At 37.8% G+C, this 21,225-nt stretch overlaps 1 protein-coding gene across 1 annotated transcript in view; it reads left to right on the top strand.

Annotated features, from left to right (window-relative positions):
• Positions 1–1,279: 1,279 nt before the first annotated feature.
• LOC129447847 (lysophosphatidylcholine acyltransferase 1) overlaps positions 1,280–21,225 on the top strand; it is a 64,658-nt gene continuing 44,712 nt past the window's right edge. The window contains exon 1 of the mRNA XM_055209765.2: positions 1,280–1,626. Coding sequence (XP_055065740.2) covers positions 1,513–1,626 — 114 coding nt within the window. The 5' untranslated portion in view covers positions 1,280–1,512. The remainder of the gene's footprint in view (positions 1,627–21,225) is intronic.

A 21,225-nucleotide genomic window follows, 5' to 3' on the forward strand; every position in this document is an offset into this window, starting at 1 on the left:
GCGGTACATAATGCATAGGAGTGTTTTTGGCATTGTGATTCTGCTGGTTAATTAAATATAATACATTAATTTATTAATAACTTTTATTAATAAAATGCATATTTTAATACGTCCAGAGATTAATGATAATTGAAAGTGATGAATATGGCATCTCCCATCAGATGAATACATGAGATGAACAATACTGAGCCAGGGGTATTATTATAATTTATAATAAATTAAATAAAGAAGTGCCTTATGAGCCTTTTTATAGTATTGTTCTTTGAATATTTATAAATACAACCGGTATGAGATATATAACACAGCACAGTAAGCATGCATAAACATTATAAGCTTACATAATAAACAGTGTGATGCATTTTAAAGCTTTAAAATAGTTGAAGGAAGCGTAAAACATTTTAACAAGGTAGATACCAGCAGCAAGTTTTCCTTATATGTTGTATCTGCAATACGTTTAACATGGTTAAATGTATTTTAAACCCTTTATGTTCATATGTCTTGTTTGTTGCTGGTTGCTGTTTGTTGCTACCACAAATTGTTCTTGTAATTATAATATATCAAATAACATTTTAATATAACATTTAATCACATTTTGACACCTTATTACATAGCGCCCCCCGCGGTAATTTTATTGAATTACAAGCAGAACGGCTATAGTGCGCGTAGTGTAGCTTTCGTGGCAAAACTATATCTCTCTATTCTTCCTTTGTGTCCTTTTAATTTGTATACTTGCATTATTGTCCTCTATGTATTCCTGGCATTGTTTTTTTTCTTTTCTTTCTTTTTGTTGTTTAATAACTGTATCATTACTGCTGTAATGTGCTGTTTTGTTGAATAAAAAAAGCTTTCGTGGCCTAAGTTTTCTCTAATTGTTGCAATTTTTCTTAAACAACCATATTTTAAAAACGGTGTGTCTACAAGTTTGCAGTGTTATAAATCGTGTGAATTATCATAAAGAATTGAAGCAAAAGAAGAGGGTGTTGTCATGTGCTACCTGTAACTTTTCTCAGCGCTGGTCAGATGGACAAATCACAGTCGTTTCTGATATAAACTAAGGATTTTTTTTTTTTTCAAAATAAATATGTATGAACGTTCTGCGCACAAATGTCTTTAATGATATAAATTTATCTTATTAGTGCGCTCAATACGCTCCTTTGCCAACTATATATTTTATTTGCTGTTCGCTAATTGCCGCCCTCTAATTGCCACCCAAAGAAACGGATGGGTATCCGCGCATGCGTACTATGTCGTGGCCTGAGCGGATGGGGGACCTGATGCGCATGCGCGTTGTGTGCCGGATTCAGCCCCTCCATGACATCCAACGGGACTGCTGCTGTTGCGCACACGGAAAGAGTCGCGATCGTCAAATACATGATCCGCCTAATCCCCCAGCCCTCCTCAACCCACAGGACTGTCAGATAATAAAGCGTTAAAGTGGAATCGACAGGCCTAACGGACGCGAACAGGAATATAACCTTACTTTTGTGAGTAATTCATTGGGATTTGTCGAGGATGAGGTTCATCAAGAGCCCGCACGCGGATGGAGAAAAGAAGCACGAGCTGGCTCCTCCTTTCAGAAACCCGTTCGTGCATGACTTAAAATTCACAACACTTCAAAAGCTGCAGGTATGTGTCGCGATCATATCTCATGTGTGTGATGTGGATGAGTGATGTAGGCCATGATCCGTGAGAGAGGAGTCACCAGTTCCTCTCTGGCCTGCTCAAATGAGAGTTTGTGTCCTGTGCTACATGTTGCACACAGTTTTTAAAGCCCCGAGTGTTTAGCCAATGCGCTTTTATTGCAAACGTTTTATTAATGCGCGTGCATATGTGAAACTATAGTGTGGCTTTTACGCATATCTGTTTTACATCCTACAAAAACGTATGGATGTCTGTCCATTCATATGTCTATCCACCCGTCTCTCTATCTATCATTGTATATATAGGTAGTCAGATAAAGCTAGGTTTAATGGTAGGATGCTTTCTGTACTGTAGATACAGATAATAAGCTTTGCAATGAGGATGACCACATGCCATAATACGATCCAACCAACCATCAAAATACCAAGTTGTCTTGAAAGAAATGTACACGAATATTATTTGCATTTATTGTTTAAAGACTATGCATGAGAAAGTTTGTGCTAAACCTGATGGTCCATTAATGGCTAAAAATAACATATTACAAATATGATAACTTGTAAGTAAATTGTATACGTTTAGAATTCAAAGTGACTTTATTATTAACTTCAGGTTTGCTACATAGTTAAGCACAGAGAATCATAAACTTACTTTAAATCTAATAACTTTACAGTTTTACAGTCAGATCAGGACTTCCCTATTTCACTGTACAGGAATGCATTTCAAGATGAAAAGTTGCATATGTTTGCATGTTGCATATTAATGAACCACATGGTTAGCATCATATTCTCATGTTAATCTGTGAGTTAAATTGTCCCGTAAGCAATATTTCTGTGCATCAGCACATGTAAAGGTGTGTGACCTGCAGTCTTTTTAAGGACTGCCAAGCAATTAACATAAACTGAATTGACCTCCCGTCTCGGAGATTCTTTTGCATCTCAATGTTAAATCCTTTGGTTCTCAGATCCATGCCTCTGAAATCCTTTAAGTCCCCAGCTTTCCAATTAAAAGAGATCTTAATTTCTCAGGCAATGGCCGTTGACAAAAGGTACTTGTATGAGACATCTGATCATCACGGCTTTGCAGTTTGGATGGAGTCCTAACGTGACTGTCATTCATTCAGTTTGCCTTGTTTGTCATGCCTTATTACCACAGAGTCACATGTTTTCAGACACATTTCCCCCTGAGAGTGTGTTGTATGATAGCAGCAAGTTGCACGGTGGGTGTTGTGTTTATGCATAAACATTAGCCTAATGTAATGTATCTTTAGTTATTGCTTATGTAATAATAATGTGTTGGTATACAGTCTAAAGGGCGATTTATAGTCGTGCGTAGGTCCTACGCCGTAGCTACGTACGGCGTAGGCTATCCGTAGCCTGTGTGTAGCTCTGCGTAGCCTGACGTGCACCTCGCAAAAATTTTAACAGCGCGTCAGTTCTACGCGGACCGCAAGCGCTGTGATTGGTCCACCAGAACCCCTCCCGTCAGGTAAAACAAACTGCGTCATAGGTATTTCCTTTTGCGACGGTGAAAACAAAGATGAGCCAAGTTGAGGAGTGATTTAACTCAAACTTCAACAAAAGTCACTGTTTATTTACTTCCATCATTGCTGGTCTTCTCAAATCATACACAACAAGTTGCGGTTTCTTCTTCATTTGTGGGTTAACTTGCCAAGTTTCTTCTTCTCTGACGGTCGCGGGCTACTGTGGTTACACGAGTGGATACTGCCTACCAGCGGTTTGCACGTCGACGCGGAGGACGACGCAAAAGTATAAATGAAAACCGACGCGGAACCTACGCCGTCACGCCTACGCCGTAGGACCTACGCACGACTATAACGAGCCCTTAAGGAGGTATATTCAGTCTTTTTTAAAGGGTTGTTGTAAATTATGCTAATAATGGTCATAAAGAAGTTTAAAACACAGCACTTTTGTCCAAGCTGGGTTCAGCTGTATATCAGTTGTATCACTTGTTCAGCTTTTTGGAATGTTTGCATAAAAAAAAAATAAAAAAAATAATTGTTATTTAAAATGTTTATGATGTCATAAATTTAGCAACTTTAGGCTAATGACTTGAGATAAGTGCCTTTAGAAGGCACTTCAGGTACCCTATAAATGTAAAGCAGAACTTCAATTTTCATGGTTTTCTCAGAACGTAGTCATCTGCCAAATGTGCATTTATTAAAAGAATACTTGGCACAAAAATAAAAAGCCAAATTGAAAGCTGACTTTTTCATGTTTAAGTGCTATAATTTGGTCCCTAGTGCTTCTATCAACCTAAAAAATGTGAAAAAGAACAACCCAGTAACTTAGTTTTCGTAAACCATTCTCTGCAAGCATGTGAAAAAATAGGTCTGCACTATCCAACCACAGCGCTGCCATTTAGTGCAGAGATCAGCTCATTTGCAATTAAAAGTGTACACCCAAAAACAGCACATTTTTGCTCACACCTACAAAGTGGCAATATAAACATGCTATAATAAATTATATAGTATTTTGAGCTAGAACTTCACATACATACTGGGGACACCAAAGATTTATTTGACATATTAAAAAAGTCTTGTGAATTGTCCCTTTAAAGGGACTTTACACTTTTTTAAAATATGCTTATTTTCCAGCTCCGCTAGTCGTTAAACATTCAGGGTTTCCCGCAGCACATTTCAGTTCAGGCGGCCCGCCTAAGCTTGGAAACCCTACCGCCTGAACTAGGTCGTCCAAAAAAAAAAATCTCTGCACAAAAGGCCGTCAAGTGCATCTCTGAGAATAGCGCGTACGCGCTTCACACCACGAGCGGGGACGCCCCCCACACGGCCGAAATGAGATGAAGACGTGGTCCGTCATGTCTGGAGGATAGCCAGTTGATAAAACGTGTCCGTGACCGTGACTTATGTTTTGGGGTATTTAAGCCTGCTATTGTATTCGTCTATAGTTCTTACAAATTTAAAGTAAGTTAGCTGGTGATTTTGTTGTTTGAGGAACCTGCTAGCTAGGTTTCACATGCCTGTTATCGATATTATTGTTGAGCGCTCTTGCTCACTTTATTTATGTGCATTATTTACATGCTACAGTAGTTACACTCCTTTAAGATAATGTAATTAATAGTGGGAAATAATCAGATTTTACCATTTTTGTGCCATCTATCATTGTTCGCCAGACATTCTACAACATCTGTCTTAGTTTGTGTTTATTAACCCTTTAGTTTCACTTCATTACGCAGCTATTCCCGTTAGAGGTATTTGTTCAAAACATTTAATTCATTAATAATCTAGTATGTGTTCATTTTCTTTCATAGTTTCGTCAAAATTAAGTTTTATTTGAGTGTTTTAAATAAAAATATTTTAATTTTCATCATAACTAGGTTATGCCGCGATTGTCTTCATCCATTGATATGCAACATGATTTAACATGATTTAACTGAATATATATATATATATATATATATATATATATATATATATATATATATATATATTTATATATTTATATATTTATATATTTATATATTTATATATTTATATATATATATATATATATATATATATATATATATATATATATATATATATTAGTGCTGTGTTCAAAATATCGATACGACGATACATCGTCATGGACGCCTGACGATGCGCGCATCGATACAGCACCTTCCGTATCGATTCGGATGCACTTTTGAAAATAACGTGACGAATCACTGTTGATCCGTGATCCATATGGAAAGAACGCATGTGTCCCGTTGAGTACGTAGAGTTAAAGGTAGCGGGGTATACTTTCACTTTGCGGGTCTGTCTCGCTGGTGCACGTGTCTGCATAGTGAGCCGCGTACTCGCGCTCTCTCTCTCCTGCGCATGCACGTATTTAAAATCAATGAGTTCAGTATGATAGCGCAGATATCTTAGCCTATACTACTGCAAAGGGCTTTATTAGCCACTCTCTTATAAAACAGTACTAATGCATTTGAGAACAAAGATTTGCATGTCAAAAGTGTACGTCTAGAGAAGAGATACAGAGCTACTTCAAACTATAGCTGTCACATTAATAATCTGATTTCTACTAAATAGTATTAACTCTGACTGCATGCCTATAGATAAATTCATAGATATAGAATTATTAAGTTAGAGACAAATATAATGCCTAGAGTAAGGCACTATCTTTGTAAAACTGCTTTTAAAAAAACATAAGTACTAACTTATATATATAAGCCCTAATATATATATATACAGTATATTAGGGCTGTCAATAGATTAAAAAAATTAATCTAGATTAATCGCATGATTTCATGAGTTAACTCGCGATTAATCGCAAATTAATCGCACATTTTTATCCGTTCTAAATTTACCCTAATTTAACACTTTTCAAGTTTTTAATACTCTGATCATATATACATGTATAGATGCTTTATGCAAATGGAAGTTAACAACAGCCTGTTTAAATTTTTAACAGAACCATCAAGCCATTGTTTTGTATATGCATTTTCCTTTAAGAAGAATTTTCTTTCTCCATTTTTATTTGATGCTGCATCATTTGTGACCTGTGCTGTCAAATTTAGTCGAAATTAGCAAATTTTCAAAAAAATAGTTTCATATTTTGACATTCTCTATTAAAACATAGAACAATGCATGATTTGTTGAAATATAACAAAATATGACAGAACTACAGCTGTTTGAAGTTGAAAGAGTCAGCAAAGTTAAATTACCAGAAAAATTACCACATCCATACATTAAATTACCACATCAATACCTCAAAATCACTGCTAAAACTATAAGATTTAGCACACATAAAGCAAAAACATAAACAATATATGTTAAACTTTTTTTCTTTTGTTTGATTGACATTGTGACAGACTGCTTAAAATCTAAGTGATCTAATATAATGTTACAAATCAGATATTTTTACCCAACAGTTAACCAAACATTTACTTAAGACATAACAGATTATAGATCCTGCGTGAATTCTTATCAAAGCAGATATTTGTAAAACTTCAATTTTGTGTAGATGTCTATATATCCGGGTCGCGCACTCGCGCGTCTGTGTGCACGCGCTTCAGATGTCAGTCAGCGTGAGGGGACCGCTTTTGAGTCTTGTCGTTCTTAATAACTCTTTAACATTAATCAGGTACCGAACTTTATCTCTCTTAATGACTCTTTTAACATCAATCAAGTCCTGCAGTCTATTTTCTCAGTCATGCATAAAAGCGAAACCAAAATGAATTGAGACGCATCTTTGCATTAGATTAAGCATTAGGAGGACGGGAACTTTACACCTCAGACGTATAAATATAGATCATTTCAGATGTCCAACGAGCATTTAGAGCATTGGATTTGCTAGACGATTTGGTTAATGTTCTTATTTCTATGAAAACCTTTGAATCATTTAGACAGGGTCACATTTGTTTGCGTCTCTGTTCATTCAACTATGGGCTGGACCAAGGTTCAAACAGAAATTGCGCGTTGCGTTAATCGGCGTTAATAAAATTAGTTGCGTTAAAATGAATTTGCGTTAACGCGTTAATTTTGACAGCCCTAATATATATATATATATTAGGGTTGGCACGGTTCGCAAAGCCCATGGTTCGGTTCGTAGCACGGTTGTAGGGCCACGGTTTTCGTAGGGCTGTGACGATTAATCGTGCAAATGCGCGTTTTCTCAATGAATGAATTTGAATTAATTTTGGTGGAATGCCGTCACATCCAAAAGCCAGAGGGCGCTCTCGTATAGAAACGGCATTTGTGCCACAGAAGAAATATCATTACAAATGCTATTCCAGAAAATGTCTAAAGGGTTATTTATATTGCTGTTCTTCAGATTGTTTCAGGTATTTTTTTATGATAATAAAAATATTTTGAATGGTTGTGTTTGACGAGTGTTGCTTTTTTAAATTCACATTATAAACGACTCAAACTCATAGTGATTTTAGATTGATAAGGACTTATGATCACAGAGCCGTAGTACACGCACAAGCTGTGCATGAAACACAGAATTGGAGGCTTGCGATTCAGAATCGATTTCAGGCAGGTCTTTTTAATGGGGAACGCGATATATCGTCACAACCCTAGTTTTCGGTTCTGTATGGTTCTTGTTGTTGTTGTTGTTTTTTTACACTCCAGAAATTTACTTCAGCATATGATATAAATCCACAATTTAGGATACAGTATTAACAAAATTGTAATAATGCACAAACTGAATTTGACTTGACTTTAAGCACATTATTGGGACAAGGGATGCATCAAAATGAAAGTTCTTGGCCAAAACCGAAAAAGAGGAAACCAAGGCCGAAAGCCGAAACACCAAAAGAAATTATGCCAATTATTAGTACTACCATTGCACTTATGGTATTTTTGTGTGTAATAGAAATTAGGGCTGTCAATCTTCCTCTATTATCCCATTCGAATTTCATTCATTTTTTTTTTTTAATATTCGATTTATAATCGATTATTTAATGCTCAAATTTGATTTATTAATATTTACTATACCTATCTACACATGTTGTAAAAACGGGCTTATGCATTGCCAATGCCACTATGAGCTCGTATAGTTGACTTGTTTTAAATTATGTCCACTAGAAGACATTGCAGTATTACTAATAAACATGTAATTATTTAATAACAGGTGATATCTTTCTTGCTAATTAATGACTAAGCTTAGAAACAAAATTAACAAAGTTGTCAACTTTAATGAAAATTTTTATTATCAACGCAGTTCTCTTTGTTCACGTATGAGGGCTGCGTAGACCGCATCATTAGTTATACAATACTTACACACAGCACACACATCCCCTGGCCTCCAATTTCACTATTCTTTTTTCATTTAAACACACCTTAGAGGAAGTGTGATCTTGAACAAGTATTTTGTCACTGGTCGAAAAGACAAACTTAACCAAACAAATTAGCATTAAAGACATTCCCAAAACGGTCGTCCATTAGGGTTGCCGCGGTGACGTAATTTTCCCACCTGTTAATCAGCGCGTCACAAACCCGGTCATACCGGTGTCACCGTGTGGGAGGGGCTTATAAATGCGCATGCAGACGTGCACATTTTACTTTCACTTTTGAATTACGCAACTGTTTAAATGCAGTGCTTGCGTACGCTGCGTTAAATTGCGTATGAATTTGCATGCAATGCGAGTGCAACAGCTGGTTAAGTGCTTGAGTCAGTGTGCGCAGGTAATTCTCAAAGAACCAGCCAGTCCCAAGCAGAGCAACCGGCTACTTCTCCATAAAACGCTGCTTGAATGATGGGTTTATTATTTTTCTTGATGATAAACACAACAACAAAACGATCTCGCTTATATTAAGCATCATATATGTATATTATAACAAAAATGAAGCACACGGCTTCTGCCTTCGTCTGGTCAGTCAGCTCGCCTCGCAAACTCTGACAGGAATAAATGAAATCTGACACCTGCTGCTCTGTGACGCGCGTTCAGCTCCGCTGAATTCAGGCACCAGACACATTCAGTTTGCTCTCTCTAACGAAACTACATGATTAAATTACACGAAAATATCAAAACGACGGTGAAAGACGGTGTCGCGGTGGGCAAGTGATCTAACCGGTGAGAGGCTGAAGCACTGGTTATCACCGTTTCACCGACTATCGCGGCAAGCCTATTGTCCATAGGACTGAGAGCGGTTTTCTCCTGACACTGTCCTCTTTACCTTGGCTGCTCCGTTCTCGTCTTCCTCATAACCTTCCTCCGCAATCGCTATCAGCTCCGCTTTCTCTTTCTCACGTACCTCCTGCTGCTGGTCTTGTTTCAAATGAATTAGCCGATGGAAATGCGGGTCGAGGTAGCTAGCGGTGTTTAACAGCATAAATGCGTTAGATAGTGAACACATAAAAAATATTTTTAAATCTATTTTTTTTAAATCCCATTCGAATAGTAGTTTTAACATTCGATTATTATTATTTTTTTAATATTTGAATTATATTCGATTACTGAAATTAGTTTCAACAGCCCTAATAGAAATGGAGTCAACACTAGGGCTGTGCAAAAATATTAGGGATCGACCGATATGGATTTTTTTGTGCCGATACCGATTTTTTTCCATCAGCCTTAGCCGATGACCGATACAGGCTGCCGATTTTCTTTAGCCGATATTTGGAGCCGATACTGCTTTTTCTCATTCAGTTTATATCATAAAAATGACACAATGATAAAACCAAATGTTACAGCTCTTAATTTAAAAAAGGAACATTTATTGAACTATATTTAACAAATAGTAAAAACAGGTGAGGTAGAACAAGTAAGAAAATTCAGTGCTGCTTAAAATACATAAATAAAATAATAATTACACCATTGCACACAGTAGCAGCAACCAAGCAGCATAACAAGGGGAACACTTTACTTTATCCATGAAAGTAACCAACTATTTACAACCTATTTAATGCTTAGGTCTAAGTTTTAGTGCACTTAACTTAATCTCTTGTAGAGCAAATGTCTTTAATAAGAAGACAAGGAAAATGTAAACAGCATTACTGATCAAAAAACAACTTAAAAAGAATTCTGATTAACATGCCAATTGCCCCACTTCTGTACCTCACACACCCTCTTGCCCTATAATAAATGCGAGGGATAGATAGTTTGCCTCAGCTCGCTTAAAACGCATAAAACTGAACAAATACATGAGGATTTGTGTACGGACTTCGGTCAGATAGTAGAGCGCGTGCACGTGGGAGAGGTGCAGTGAGACATGGATGAGAGAGTGCATGTATCTTTGCGCTCCCAGTGAACAGAAATGTTGACAAAACTTACAAAAAAACACTTCTCTGGTCACATAAAACTCATGTGGGAACTGTTTGGAACTAAGTGCTTTGAGTCGAATTTCTTATTTTTTTTCGCTGACGAAAATTCCGCGAAACTCCGTGTTAACAACCATAAACGTATGGAACCATGAACTGCGCTCTCCGAGTCCACAATGACGAGAAACTATCAGCAATGGATATTAATTTTTAGCCTTTTACTACTACATATACACTAGTCAACATTCGAAGTGGATCAAAACCATTCATAAAAGTTTACATAAAACGAATCCCTAATACCCATTCTTGTCTTAGGACAACTTAAATAAACTTTTTTGATCCACTTCAAATGTTGACTAGTATATTTATGGAGATGAAAATTAAAAACCCAGCATGTCCAGCTATGATAAGCTGTTCGGCTGATGACATGCTTTCGCTTGCGGCATTATGAGCACGCGTCGCGTCCAAACGTCAGACTGGTGGTCGCTGAATAAAACTCCTATAAATACCACGAAATCACGGAACAACGTCAGCATTATTTAATCCTATGACCAGTGTTCGTAACAGCTGCCGTATGCATACGGTTAGCCTAAAGGCTATTTGAAGCTCCCTAAATACAATGTCAAGCAGTTTTATAGGCATTCGCGTTTTCCATTATGACCACCAAACTTTCTTAGCTATGATTGCACGCACATATAGAGCAACGTGCTTACACTTTCAAAGTATATGGCAATATTTCAGTCAAACAGTTAAAAGATGCTTTGAAGTTTAAAACTTACCAGAGCAGGCTTGGAGCGCTCCGCTCTGCTAGTGGGGGGAGGGGCAATGCACGGGCTGCAGGCAGCCTCCAGGAACACATAGCTGCCTGTGGGCGCCTGTCTGTAATTAATGCCGGGGAAAAGCTATCGGCGAACGCAAGCCGCGAATCGGCCAATGCCGATACACCTAAAACCTGCTAAAATCGGCCCGATGTATCGGCCGGCCGATATATCGGTCGATCACTAAAAAATATCAATACAGCTAACTATCGTGATAGTTAGCTGTATCGATATTTCAATCTCTACTATCGGTATTTAAGAAAAAAACCATCAAATCCCTCTGTGTGCGTCAAACGACCTCCTCTGCTGCTGCTGTAGTTATCACTGTCCAGTTATCTGCCATATACGGCCATTCGGCCAATGTCTCAGAAGTTAGAGGGAGTGAGAAAATGGCAGAAAATGTAAAAACACCTGCAGCTTTCAAAGAGCTGCAGGTGTCCAGCTCTATTTTTTTCATTTTTGATAAAAAAGAAAAAGTATTGCAATGTATCGCAACATGTAACGCACAGCATTGTACCGTGATACGTATCGCATCACGGTCCATGTATCGTGATATGTATCGTATCGGGAGGCCTTTGCCAATACCCAGCCCTAGTCAGCACACACAATTTTAGAAGAAAATTAAGCCAAACAGCATGTGGCATGAACAAACCCAACTTCAGTTATATAGGCTATCTGCCTCACGTCTGGAAAAACTGGTGAGTAGGCTACTAGTGACACATCAGGTTGTTAAAAGTTAAACTGTTTGTTTAATTAATCCTTTGGTGCTTGTTTACCATGCAGTATACACTGAAAAAAAAAAATGATTCATTGAATTTAATAAATTTTTTTAAGGTAAGTGGTTGCAATCAATTTATTTAAGCTACATTTAAACAAAAAAAGATTAGTAAAGTAAAATAAAATATAGAACTTTTGTTTAAATGTAGCTTAACTAAATTGATTGCAACCACTTACCTTAAAAAAAAAAAAAATCAATGAATCATTTTTTTCAGTGTACATTTAAAAACTGAAATGTGCTAGTTGTGGTTTTGCTTTAACGTTAATGTTACAAAATGCTAATAAAAAAAGATGGCATTTTAATGCACGTTGAAACTCCGCATGGGTCGAAGGCTCAGTCAAATATGAATATCTTCTTTATTTAGTCTGACATGTTTTTGTTTAGAAAGAAAATCATATTTAGCCTACCTTCTCCGGTGAAACCCGTTTTTCTTATTAATGCCAGTTGCAGAAAAAACTGCTCTGTGGTTATCCAGTGAGAACAACAAACGGATCTAACAAATATATCTGAATTTAATATTATGTTACAAATAACGCAAGCTGGCTTGATACATTATTGCTGAGGGTGCAAAGTTACGAGCTTAATTTAACAACACCTCACAAAACTGAGCTATTGTTTGCTGTTACGGCATTTGCAGTTATCGGGTTCGTTATAACCATATCCACAGATAAAATAAATGTTCTCCGTTTCGCTTTTCATGTGTGTCTCATGTCGTTTTAACAACAAAATAAACTAGGCTATATAAGGAAGCTAACAAATCTCTCATGATGCACGCTGATGTGGTGGCGGAGAAGCACGTCTAACACCCGGCATTAAAACTCTAAACACTTAAATTAGTCTGCAATCTGAATTACCAAAACAATCAGAAATATAACATACATATTAATTTTCATGTATATTTTACATTAAAGTCTGTAAAAGACCGTACAGGTGAAGTGAAAAAGGATTGAATGAGCAGTAGCCGTATGCTGCAGTGGCGAATTAAAAACATTTGAATATCTTCTTTTTTCCCATTCTAATTATTATTGCAGATCGAATATTTGACCATTCGTGCACATCCCTAATTTTAAAAGCAATCATGTTTAATGTCGGTTATTCTGGATGTTAATCTGAACGAATGTTTAGTCGGAGCCTGTGAAAACTATACACAAATGCCCAGAGAAAATCTGCGGGTTTGGACACAAACATTACGGTCGTGGGCGGGAGTGGAACTCACAGGTTGCGGGTATCCTGGTCAGAAATTCGGCGGATGCGGGTTTGAAAAAAATCTAGTCCACACCGCAGATGTTACTTCAGACAAGCACGTGCAGGTCGCGGTTTCTGTTTGCGTCATCACATTATTTCGGCCGAAAATTGTCGGTGGCCGAATATTCGGTGCATCCCTAATTGGGACCATCTCTGAGCTTAAGCTAGGTGAGATTTTAAAACAGCAAGAGAGAAGACATTGATGATTTTTCATTTTCTTGGCAAAAAAAGGAGAATGTGTATTGCTATCTCTACAGGAACTTCAGTGTAGCTTTAAGCCTTGTACTTGACGCATTCACACGAGCGCGAGGGTGCGCACGGCAAAAATGAGATCAACGCGGAGTGGGCGGTAGTGCGCGTTGAGTGCGCGATTCCCCATTTCACTTAGCTGTGTGCACGTCAAATTTTGTAATTTTGCGCGCGGCTCCGCAACCCAAGAAGCACGAGTTTCAGGCTAATCTAAATGAGCATGACGTCTCATCATCACGTCGGTACCCAGTCTGTGCGTATATATATATATATATATATATATATATATATATATATATATATATATATATATATATATATATATATATATGTCATACTTTGTTTATTAATTATTTGCCTAAAGCACCGTCATCTTTTAAGCCCTGCGTTCTTGATTTTTTAATTATATTTCTGTATGAGATTTTTGATGTGTGAATTAAATGAAATCTTTTCAACACTCAGCTTTAAGGTCAGTTAAATGTTTTATGATTGGTTGAGGATAATCTGTCCAATGATTGGTTAAAGCCTACGATTTTTTTTTTTTTTTTTTTTGCACCTTTACACTTTAATAACACCAAAAACTTGATCGCTTCATGAGCCAAAAGTCATAAATGGTTAAGCACCAAAACGGCATGTAAGCATGTTAGTACAAAAAAAGACGAGGATCTGGCAACACTACAAGAAAGCGTGCTGTGAAGCAGCCTCACAAAAGCGTACAATACACAACGCCAAGAAGGAGGTTTATTGCGAAACATTATGCTGTTAAATTATTTTGGTCGAAGCTGTGAGTGAGACTGCAGACTATGGTTATCTCTTTGTCAATCATCACATTTTCAGGAGTGAGTCTCATTTAGGGGACATTTAGGGGATTCACCCCGCATTTAAATGCGGTTGTCACTCCTAAAAGTTTGCAGTGTATATGAGACCACAATGTGTGGAACTCCATCTAAACAGTCACGTCTTGACACTTACTTTGCATCGCCGGCCACAAGCTCTTTGTCTGCAACACGACAAGAGGCCATAACGTAGAAATTAATTTTGTTCATTTGTAAGGACATGAGACCGATCCGTGTCGTGGATGGAGCAGGCTTCAGGGAGTTCTGTCAAGAAATTTAACCAAAGTACCATATCTCTTTATTGATTTATACTGGTCCTCCTGTAAAGCTGGGGAAATGTCACTTAAGCCCTTTTGGTTCTCATCCCTCAAAGTATGAACTTTTTATTCACTTTAATGATAAGGGAAGTAGAAGAAAAGCGAAGAAGAGGCAGCATGATGGTAATGACGTGAGTCAGGCTTGAACTTGCATCGCCCACATAAGCATCAATGTGCAACTTGATAGAGCATATGCATACTTGTTGACCATGACTTTTCATTAAATTCTGTTCCTTGGTATCCTGTGTTCTTTATGTAGTACAAATATTTCAAGCTTATGAAATGGCCAAATTTGTCAGTTGTGATGATGAATGTGGTTACTGTGACTAATCTAAAAGTGAGTTTAATTTGCAAGTATCAACAAAACTTGTTTTATAATGCAGTCACACATTTTCTCATTAGAGCAGAAGACACAGTGAAGTAAAAGAAAAAGTCCCTAAACCATAGATTTTTCTCTGTTGATAATGGTTAAAGAGCCAGTAAGATGCAAATTTGAAGTCCTGGACAACAGGTTTAAATGCATGCAATGTCAAAAAAAACACTGCAATTTTCTCAAAATATAACTTTAAAATTACCCCATTTCTCAGAGATTACCAAATTATTCGTGTGAAGTCGTTCAATGACCCAGTCTGCCTAAACACCACCTTTCAGTAGCCTACTCTGCTCTGATTGGTCAACTGACAGAGTCTCTGCACAGACCACATATCAGTGGCACAGACCAACAATAGTGCAACAAGTATTGAATAGGGGTGAACCTTACATCGAATTTTCATCGTCATCGCGATATGAACTCACGCGATGAACACATCGCAACAGACAGCCTTGATGCGATGAATGAAGGGAAAACAGTAAGCGCATGTAATAAATGTTTGACCTATCACGTTTAGTCCTGAAGACGTGCTGCGTCCAAAATTGCCTACTACCATACTATATAGTATGCAAAAAGCACTACTTTGCCTACTATATAGTATGGAAGTAGGCGGTTTCGGACGCAGCGATGGTTTGCGCGTTCATGATATTAGGCCAATCAGGGGATCCCCCAAGTGAGCTACGTGAGGTGTCAGTTGCGACGCTGTGCCTGTTAGCAAAAACGATGGCAGAGGAAGGAGATAAGAGTGAGGAAAATGTGTTGTCAGACGAAGACCTTGTGGTGAAAATGAACAGCACTTCAGCTATATCATGGAATTATTTTGGATTTAGGAGAGATGACGCCGCAAACACGGGTACTGTGGAAGCGGTGATTCTCATATTGCGTCTATTGCGCGCTCAAGTTCATTATTTCAAATGTATGTGTGCTGTGGAAGCGCCACGGTCGTGACACGCTCGTTTTTTCAAGGTATTTCAAAAACATTTTAACTTTTCAGAATGACACAAGCGCAGCGTGCAGGTCATGTGACAATAACCTACGTGTCTAGTGTTTTCCACATGTTTTTAGGCGCGACATGTGAATGGCCCCTAAAACATGAAAAAAAAATATTTATCGCAACTCTAAACAATGTCATCGCACATCGCAACTTTTCCTCACATCGTTCAGCCCTAGTATTGAACATGATTTACTGAGAAGACATTATCGACATCAATACACATCATTCATCATTAATCCAAGCAATAAAAACGACAACAGACAGTCAAGAGTCGACTCCCTACTTTAGAAGCCAATAACTTTATTAATCGTGCACTTTTTGGTTTAACTACTTTGCACATTGTTTACATTGATGGACAGCTACATAACACATTGCAAATACAGGTCATTTTTGATTTTGGATCTGTGTGGCTCTTTAAACAATACAACATGTGATTTTTAGGATTTTATGTTCATGCTCAGCCAAACTATAAATCTTACTTTCTTGGCAATTTAGTGAAATGTGTAGGATAGCCTGTTTTAAATATGATGACATTGTTTTGTGATGATTTGTTGTAAAATGTTGATATTGCAAATTATTACCGGGTTGCTTGTAATAAGCTACGTTTACATGGACACATTTTGCCTCCATCAGATTAAAATCCTTCCGATTAATAAATCCTATCATAGCGTTTACATGAACACTTAATAATGTGATCAGATTGATGTGCGTGTTTATATGACACAAGATTTACATCAGATTTGATCATTTGACATGCGCACATTGCACAAATATAGTTTCACGCTGTTTCAAGATTTGCTTTGTGCCTCACTGATTATAAAGCAGCAGCAAAAACACCCATTTACGTGTGCCCAAAAAGCGATCAGAGAATAAATCATGGACTGACCGGACAACGCTGTCTTGTATCACTTTATGGGGAATTGGACGGATAATAGGAACAAGATTAACAAGACAATCACTTCTTGTGACTTCCTTCAGCAAAACAAACTCAAGTTATTTGCGTCACATGTCATTACCGCAATTCTACGTCATTGCACGTGTGCATATGCTCCACACTCCCGTCCTGTAGGTGGCGGAAATGCACCTTTCAGTGGGTTTGCCAACCGCCATTAAAAAAAGAAAATATGGCACATGCGCAGAGCCTCCCAGTTTCAGTTATCCATCCGATCAAGTGTATACATGTCATTTCGAGCGGATTACAAACGGTATAAACCACCCCAACAAGCGGATTAGATTTTTAATCAGATTGGCACTTTTTAGTCCGATTGAGGTGTTTACATGGAGCATTTTTATTCAGATTGATCATTTAAACGGATTACAAATGTCCATGTAAACGCAGCTATAGTGAATATGACAGATATGGAGCAGTTTACAGCAAGTCTGACTCACATGGGACTGCTTAATGTTGCTAGATTACTTGTAGTTGACCTTATAGTTGACAGTCTCCTGTGTAACAGGCAATACATTTCTTGGCCTTCAGGCTTTATAGTTCCTACTTGATAAATTATACCTTTTTTTACCTAACTTGTCTACTGAATTAAAAATATAATGAAATCAACCTTTCAATAACAAAACGCACCATGGTATTACCATTGGTATTGGGCATAGGACTGGGCAGTAAATTGAATTTTGGTAATATATCAGTGTTTTCTCATACAGGATAAGACAATAGTGTTTATATTTGACTGGGGGTGGTATAACCAAAAATCCATTTCACGGAATGAGTGATTTTATTTCACGTTATACATGTTTTTCAGTTTATATTGTTTTTGGAATATAAAAATGTGCAGATATTTGCCACTCACGAGCTTTTAACTTAAAGGGGCATTTCATCGATAGGAACATTTAATCGTTATTGAAAGTGGGTCAGATTTGTATTTCACACTCAACAAAGATACAGCAGTTCCTTCTTCCATTGATGCAAAATGACGATTTTTACATCTTTGAAAGAAGGAAGTGCCTCAATGAAATCAGTATTTCTCCCATCTCAGGGGAAACTGAGGGAATGATGCACAACCATTCAAAACATGACTGGGGTTGTAACGATACAAAGCTTAATGCAAATCGGTTAAGTGTCCCTTTAATGCTCACCCCAGTTTTAAAATATGGGAGAGTTAAAGTCAGTGTTAAAGTGAAAATGCCAAGAAGATAACAACAGATTAAGTCTTAATAGACAGAATCTTTTTTGAGTTATACATTTTATAGACTATTGAAGCGATAGTATGCATTCATTGTATTTTGTATTTATGCATACTGTACATTAAAAATAGGCAGTATGTAAAATGGCCAGGTATTAATATATGCATAAACCTACAGGCAGTATAAATACTTGTATATGAGAGACGGATCTCTAGATTTTATAAATATGACAGGTGCTATGAGGTGATGACCATGAGTCTGTTTAAAGGTCTTGACACCCTTTAGTTTCTCTTAGATTAGACCTTAACCGCATCTCTTTCTCGTCTTTCTGATTATGAAGATGTTTGTATTATAAGCAAATGGCGCGTTAAACTACATCTCTCCAGCAGCGCACGTGTCACTGATATAAACGTGAGGTTGCCTTAGTTTGCTTAAAGTTCAGGAAACTTTACAACTATTAGCATTGTGTGCGAGAAGAGCTTTCTTAATTTGGCGACGCAGCCGCTTGTGCGCGCCTCCAGAGACGTCGCGTGAGAGACCGGCTGCTGCATGAGCACACACACACACACACACACACACACACAGAGAGAGCAAGCGAGCAAGCAAGAGAGACCCGCTGTGGAGCTTATTATGTGATACTATTTGAAAGCTTACAATGTCTAGTTTCTGCAGATATGCATCACTTTGACATATATTTTACTGTTATATTTGAAAAATATAAAATATATGAATAAGTCTTCTATTAAATGAAAGCTCTCATTCTCAGGAATAGGGTTACATCGTTATTTTTGTTCTATTATCACATATCCAACAATCATCGAATGAATAATGAGGTAAGCAGGGCTCGAGAGTGCATGGTTCAATATCTCCACCTGACTAAGTGTCGAGGTGTCCGTGAGCAAGACATCTAACCCCAGCTGCTCCCGATGAGCTGGATGGTGCCTTGCATGGCTGACACCGCCGTCGGTGTATGAATAAGTGGGTGAATGTGAGGCAACTTGTAAAGCGCTTTGGATGGCCATAGGTCTGTTAAAAGCGCTATATAAATGCAGTCCATTTACCAAACAAGCTAAAAATGTTTCATATTCCATAAACACCTGTATTTACCTTCGTCCACTTGTGATCCTATCGACCAAAATGCATATTAATACCAGGTGTAAACAGCCTCTAAGTGATAGATTATATCTTATAAAACGGGCACTTCTGGTTCTTCATTCTGATTGTTTGAAACGCGTTCTAAGCCATGATAAAATACACCGGTAACCCCACGGTTCAGACCACATTACATAAGTATCACTGCGCCACTGTTGCTGCGTACTGATTTATGAAAATAAACCACACAGTCTTTAATCATATTTTTTATTTGTCTACAATTGCACAATTAATGGCGATATCCAGATAAATGTCAATAAATATTGTTGAGTCATCTCGTCGATAAAGATAAAACGTTGTCTGAGGAGTTTATAACTCAAGTTCATACGTCCGCTATTATCCACTGGGTGGCGATCTTACCCAACTTAAACACTGACGCATTCACTGAAAACACCGTGTAGTACTGTTCATGGCTCTGAATCTGATCTCTTACATAAGTTCTTTACAAAAATGGAATTATCTCTGCTTTTAGCAAAAAAAATTGAGAGGTGATGAGAGAACAAATGAAGATAGAATGAAAAGATTTTTTTGTTTGTTTTTGTTTGAAAGCGGATGGTCTGTTCTTTCTAGGAATGCACCGAATCCAGGATTCGGATTCGGCCGAATACTGGGCTTTTTGACGGGGTTCGGGTTCGGCCGAATCCTAGATTTTTTTTCCACCGAACCGAACCCTAGGCTTGCGCTACGCTGGTCGACGTCACGCGGCCGTTGATTGCACACATCGGGTGCTGACGTGGAGATGAGCTTTTTCTTTCGGTGAGCCTTAGGGGCTGGACACACCAAAACTTTTAAACACGGCTGAAAACGCCTTGAGGACGCCAAATGCCAGCTGTTCTTCAGCCGAGCGCTTGGTCGCAGTGATGCTTCAGCTGTGAGCCGGTTGGTTGCTGTGGTAATGTCCCGCCCCTCCTCCACTGTAATTGGATGGCCGTGTGAAGACTGTGACATTGACGAGCGGAGCTTCTAACTCAAAGTATATTGTTTTCAGCGCGGAGCTGCTTGCTTATTGGAAAAACGAGCGTGCCGCAACGCATCGCTTTCATTATGCATAGGCTTATGGTAATCGTCAAAATAGTTTTCCAACTTGTCATCCTGGCATAATGTACAGTTAAAATTAAATAAAATGAAAAATACACTGCTGTGGACGTTGTTTACTGCATTAATGTGCTTTACTGTGTTAATGGAATAAGGATGCGAGTAGGATTCGGTATTCGGTTTCGGATTCGGCCAAATCTTAAACGGTGGATTCGGGATTCGGCCGAACCTAAAAAATCTGGGTTCGGTGCATCCCTAGTTCTTTCATTTGATATTTTATGTTTATTTAAAGAAGATAATTTTTCTGCAAGGCATTAAACTAAAACTGGGTGGCAACAAAAAAAAAGCTGACGGGAAAGAGTGCAGCATGCTTCCAAGCATATTTGATCATCACTTCAACAGTTGCACAATATAAATGTTAATGTATAAATTAGATGAATGGGGATTTATAAATAAACACCACAGTCTTAAATCATATTTTCATTGTGTCTTTGCTGCGTCTGTGTTGGTTGGGAACTGCGCTCTGTTTCAGTCACACTTGATTCTGAGGAACTACTTTGTTTGGCGGAAGAGTAATATTTATACTAATATTATTACAACTTATTTGGGTTTTATTTTACAAAATCCCGCTAACGTTATGCATATGAAGTAACCGTTTTATAAACGCAATAAACCCCTCGAAGTAGTGGGGTTACAGTGCATTTTATAACAGCTAAGGGGGTCGTGCCTAACAACGCCCCTTAGCTGTTATAAAATGCACTGGTAACCCACTGCTTCTTGGGGTTTATTGCTTTATTAAGGAAAGGCAAGATAACCATCGCTTCGGAATGTCAGCATTCCCAACAATGTCCTAGCATGCCTGTGCTGTATGTGCTTGTAATGTCTAACCATTATCGTTCACTGTTCATTATTTACTCATTCA

This window comes from Misgurnus anguillicaudatus, chromosome 10, assembly GCF_027580225.2.
Source record: "Misgurnus anguillicaudatus chromosome 10, ASM2758022v2, whole genome shotgun sequence".
Lineage (NCBI taxonomy): Eukaryota > Metazoa > Chordata > Actinopteri > Cypriniformes > Cobitidae > Misgurnus > Misgurnus anguillicaudatus.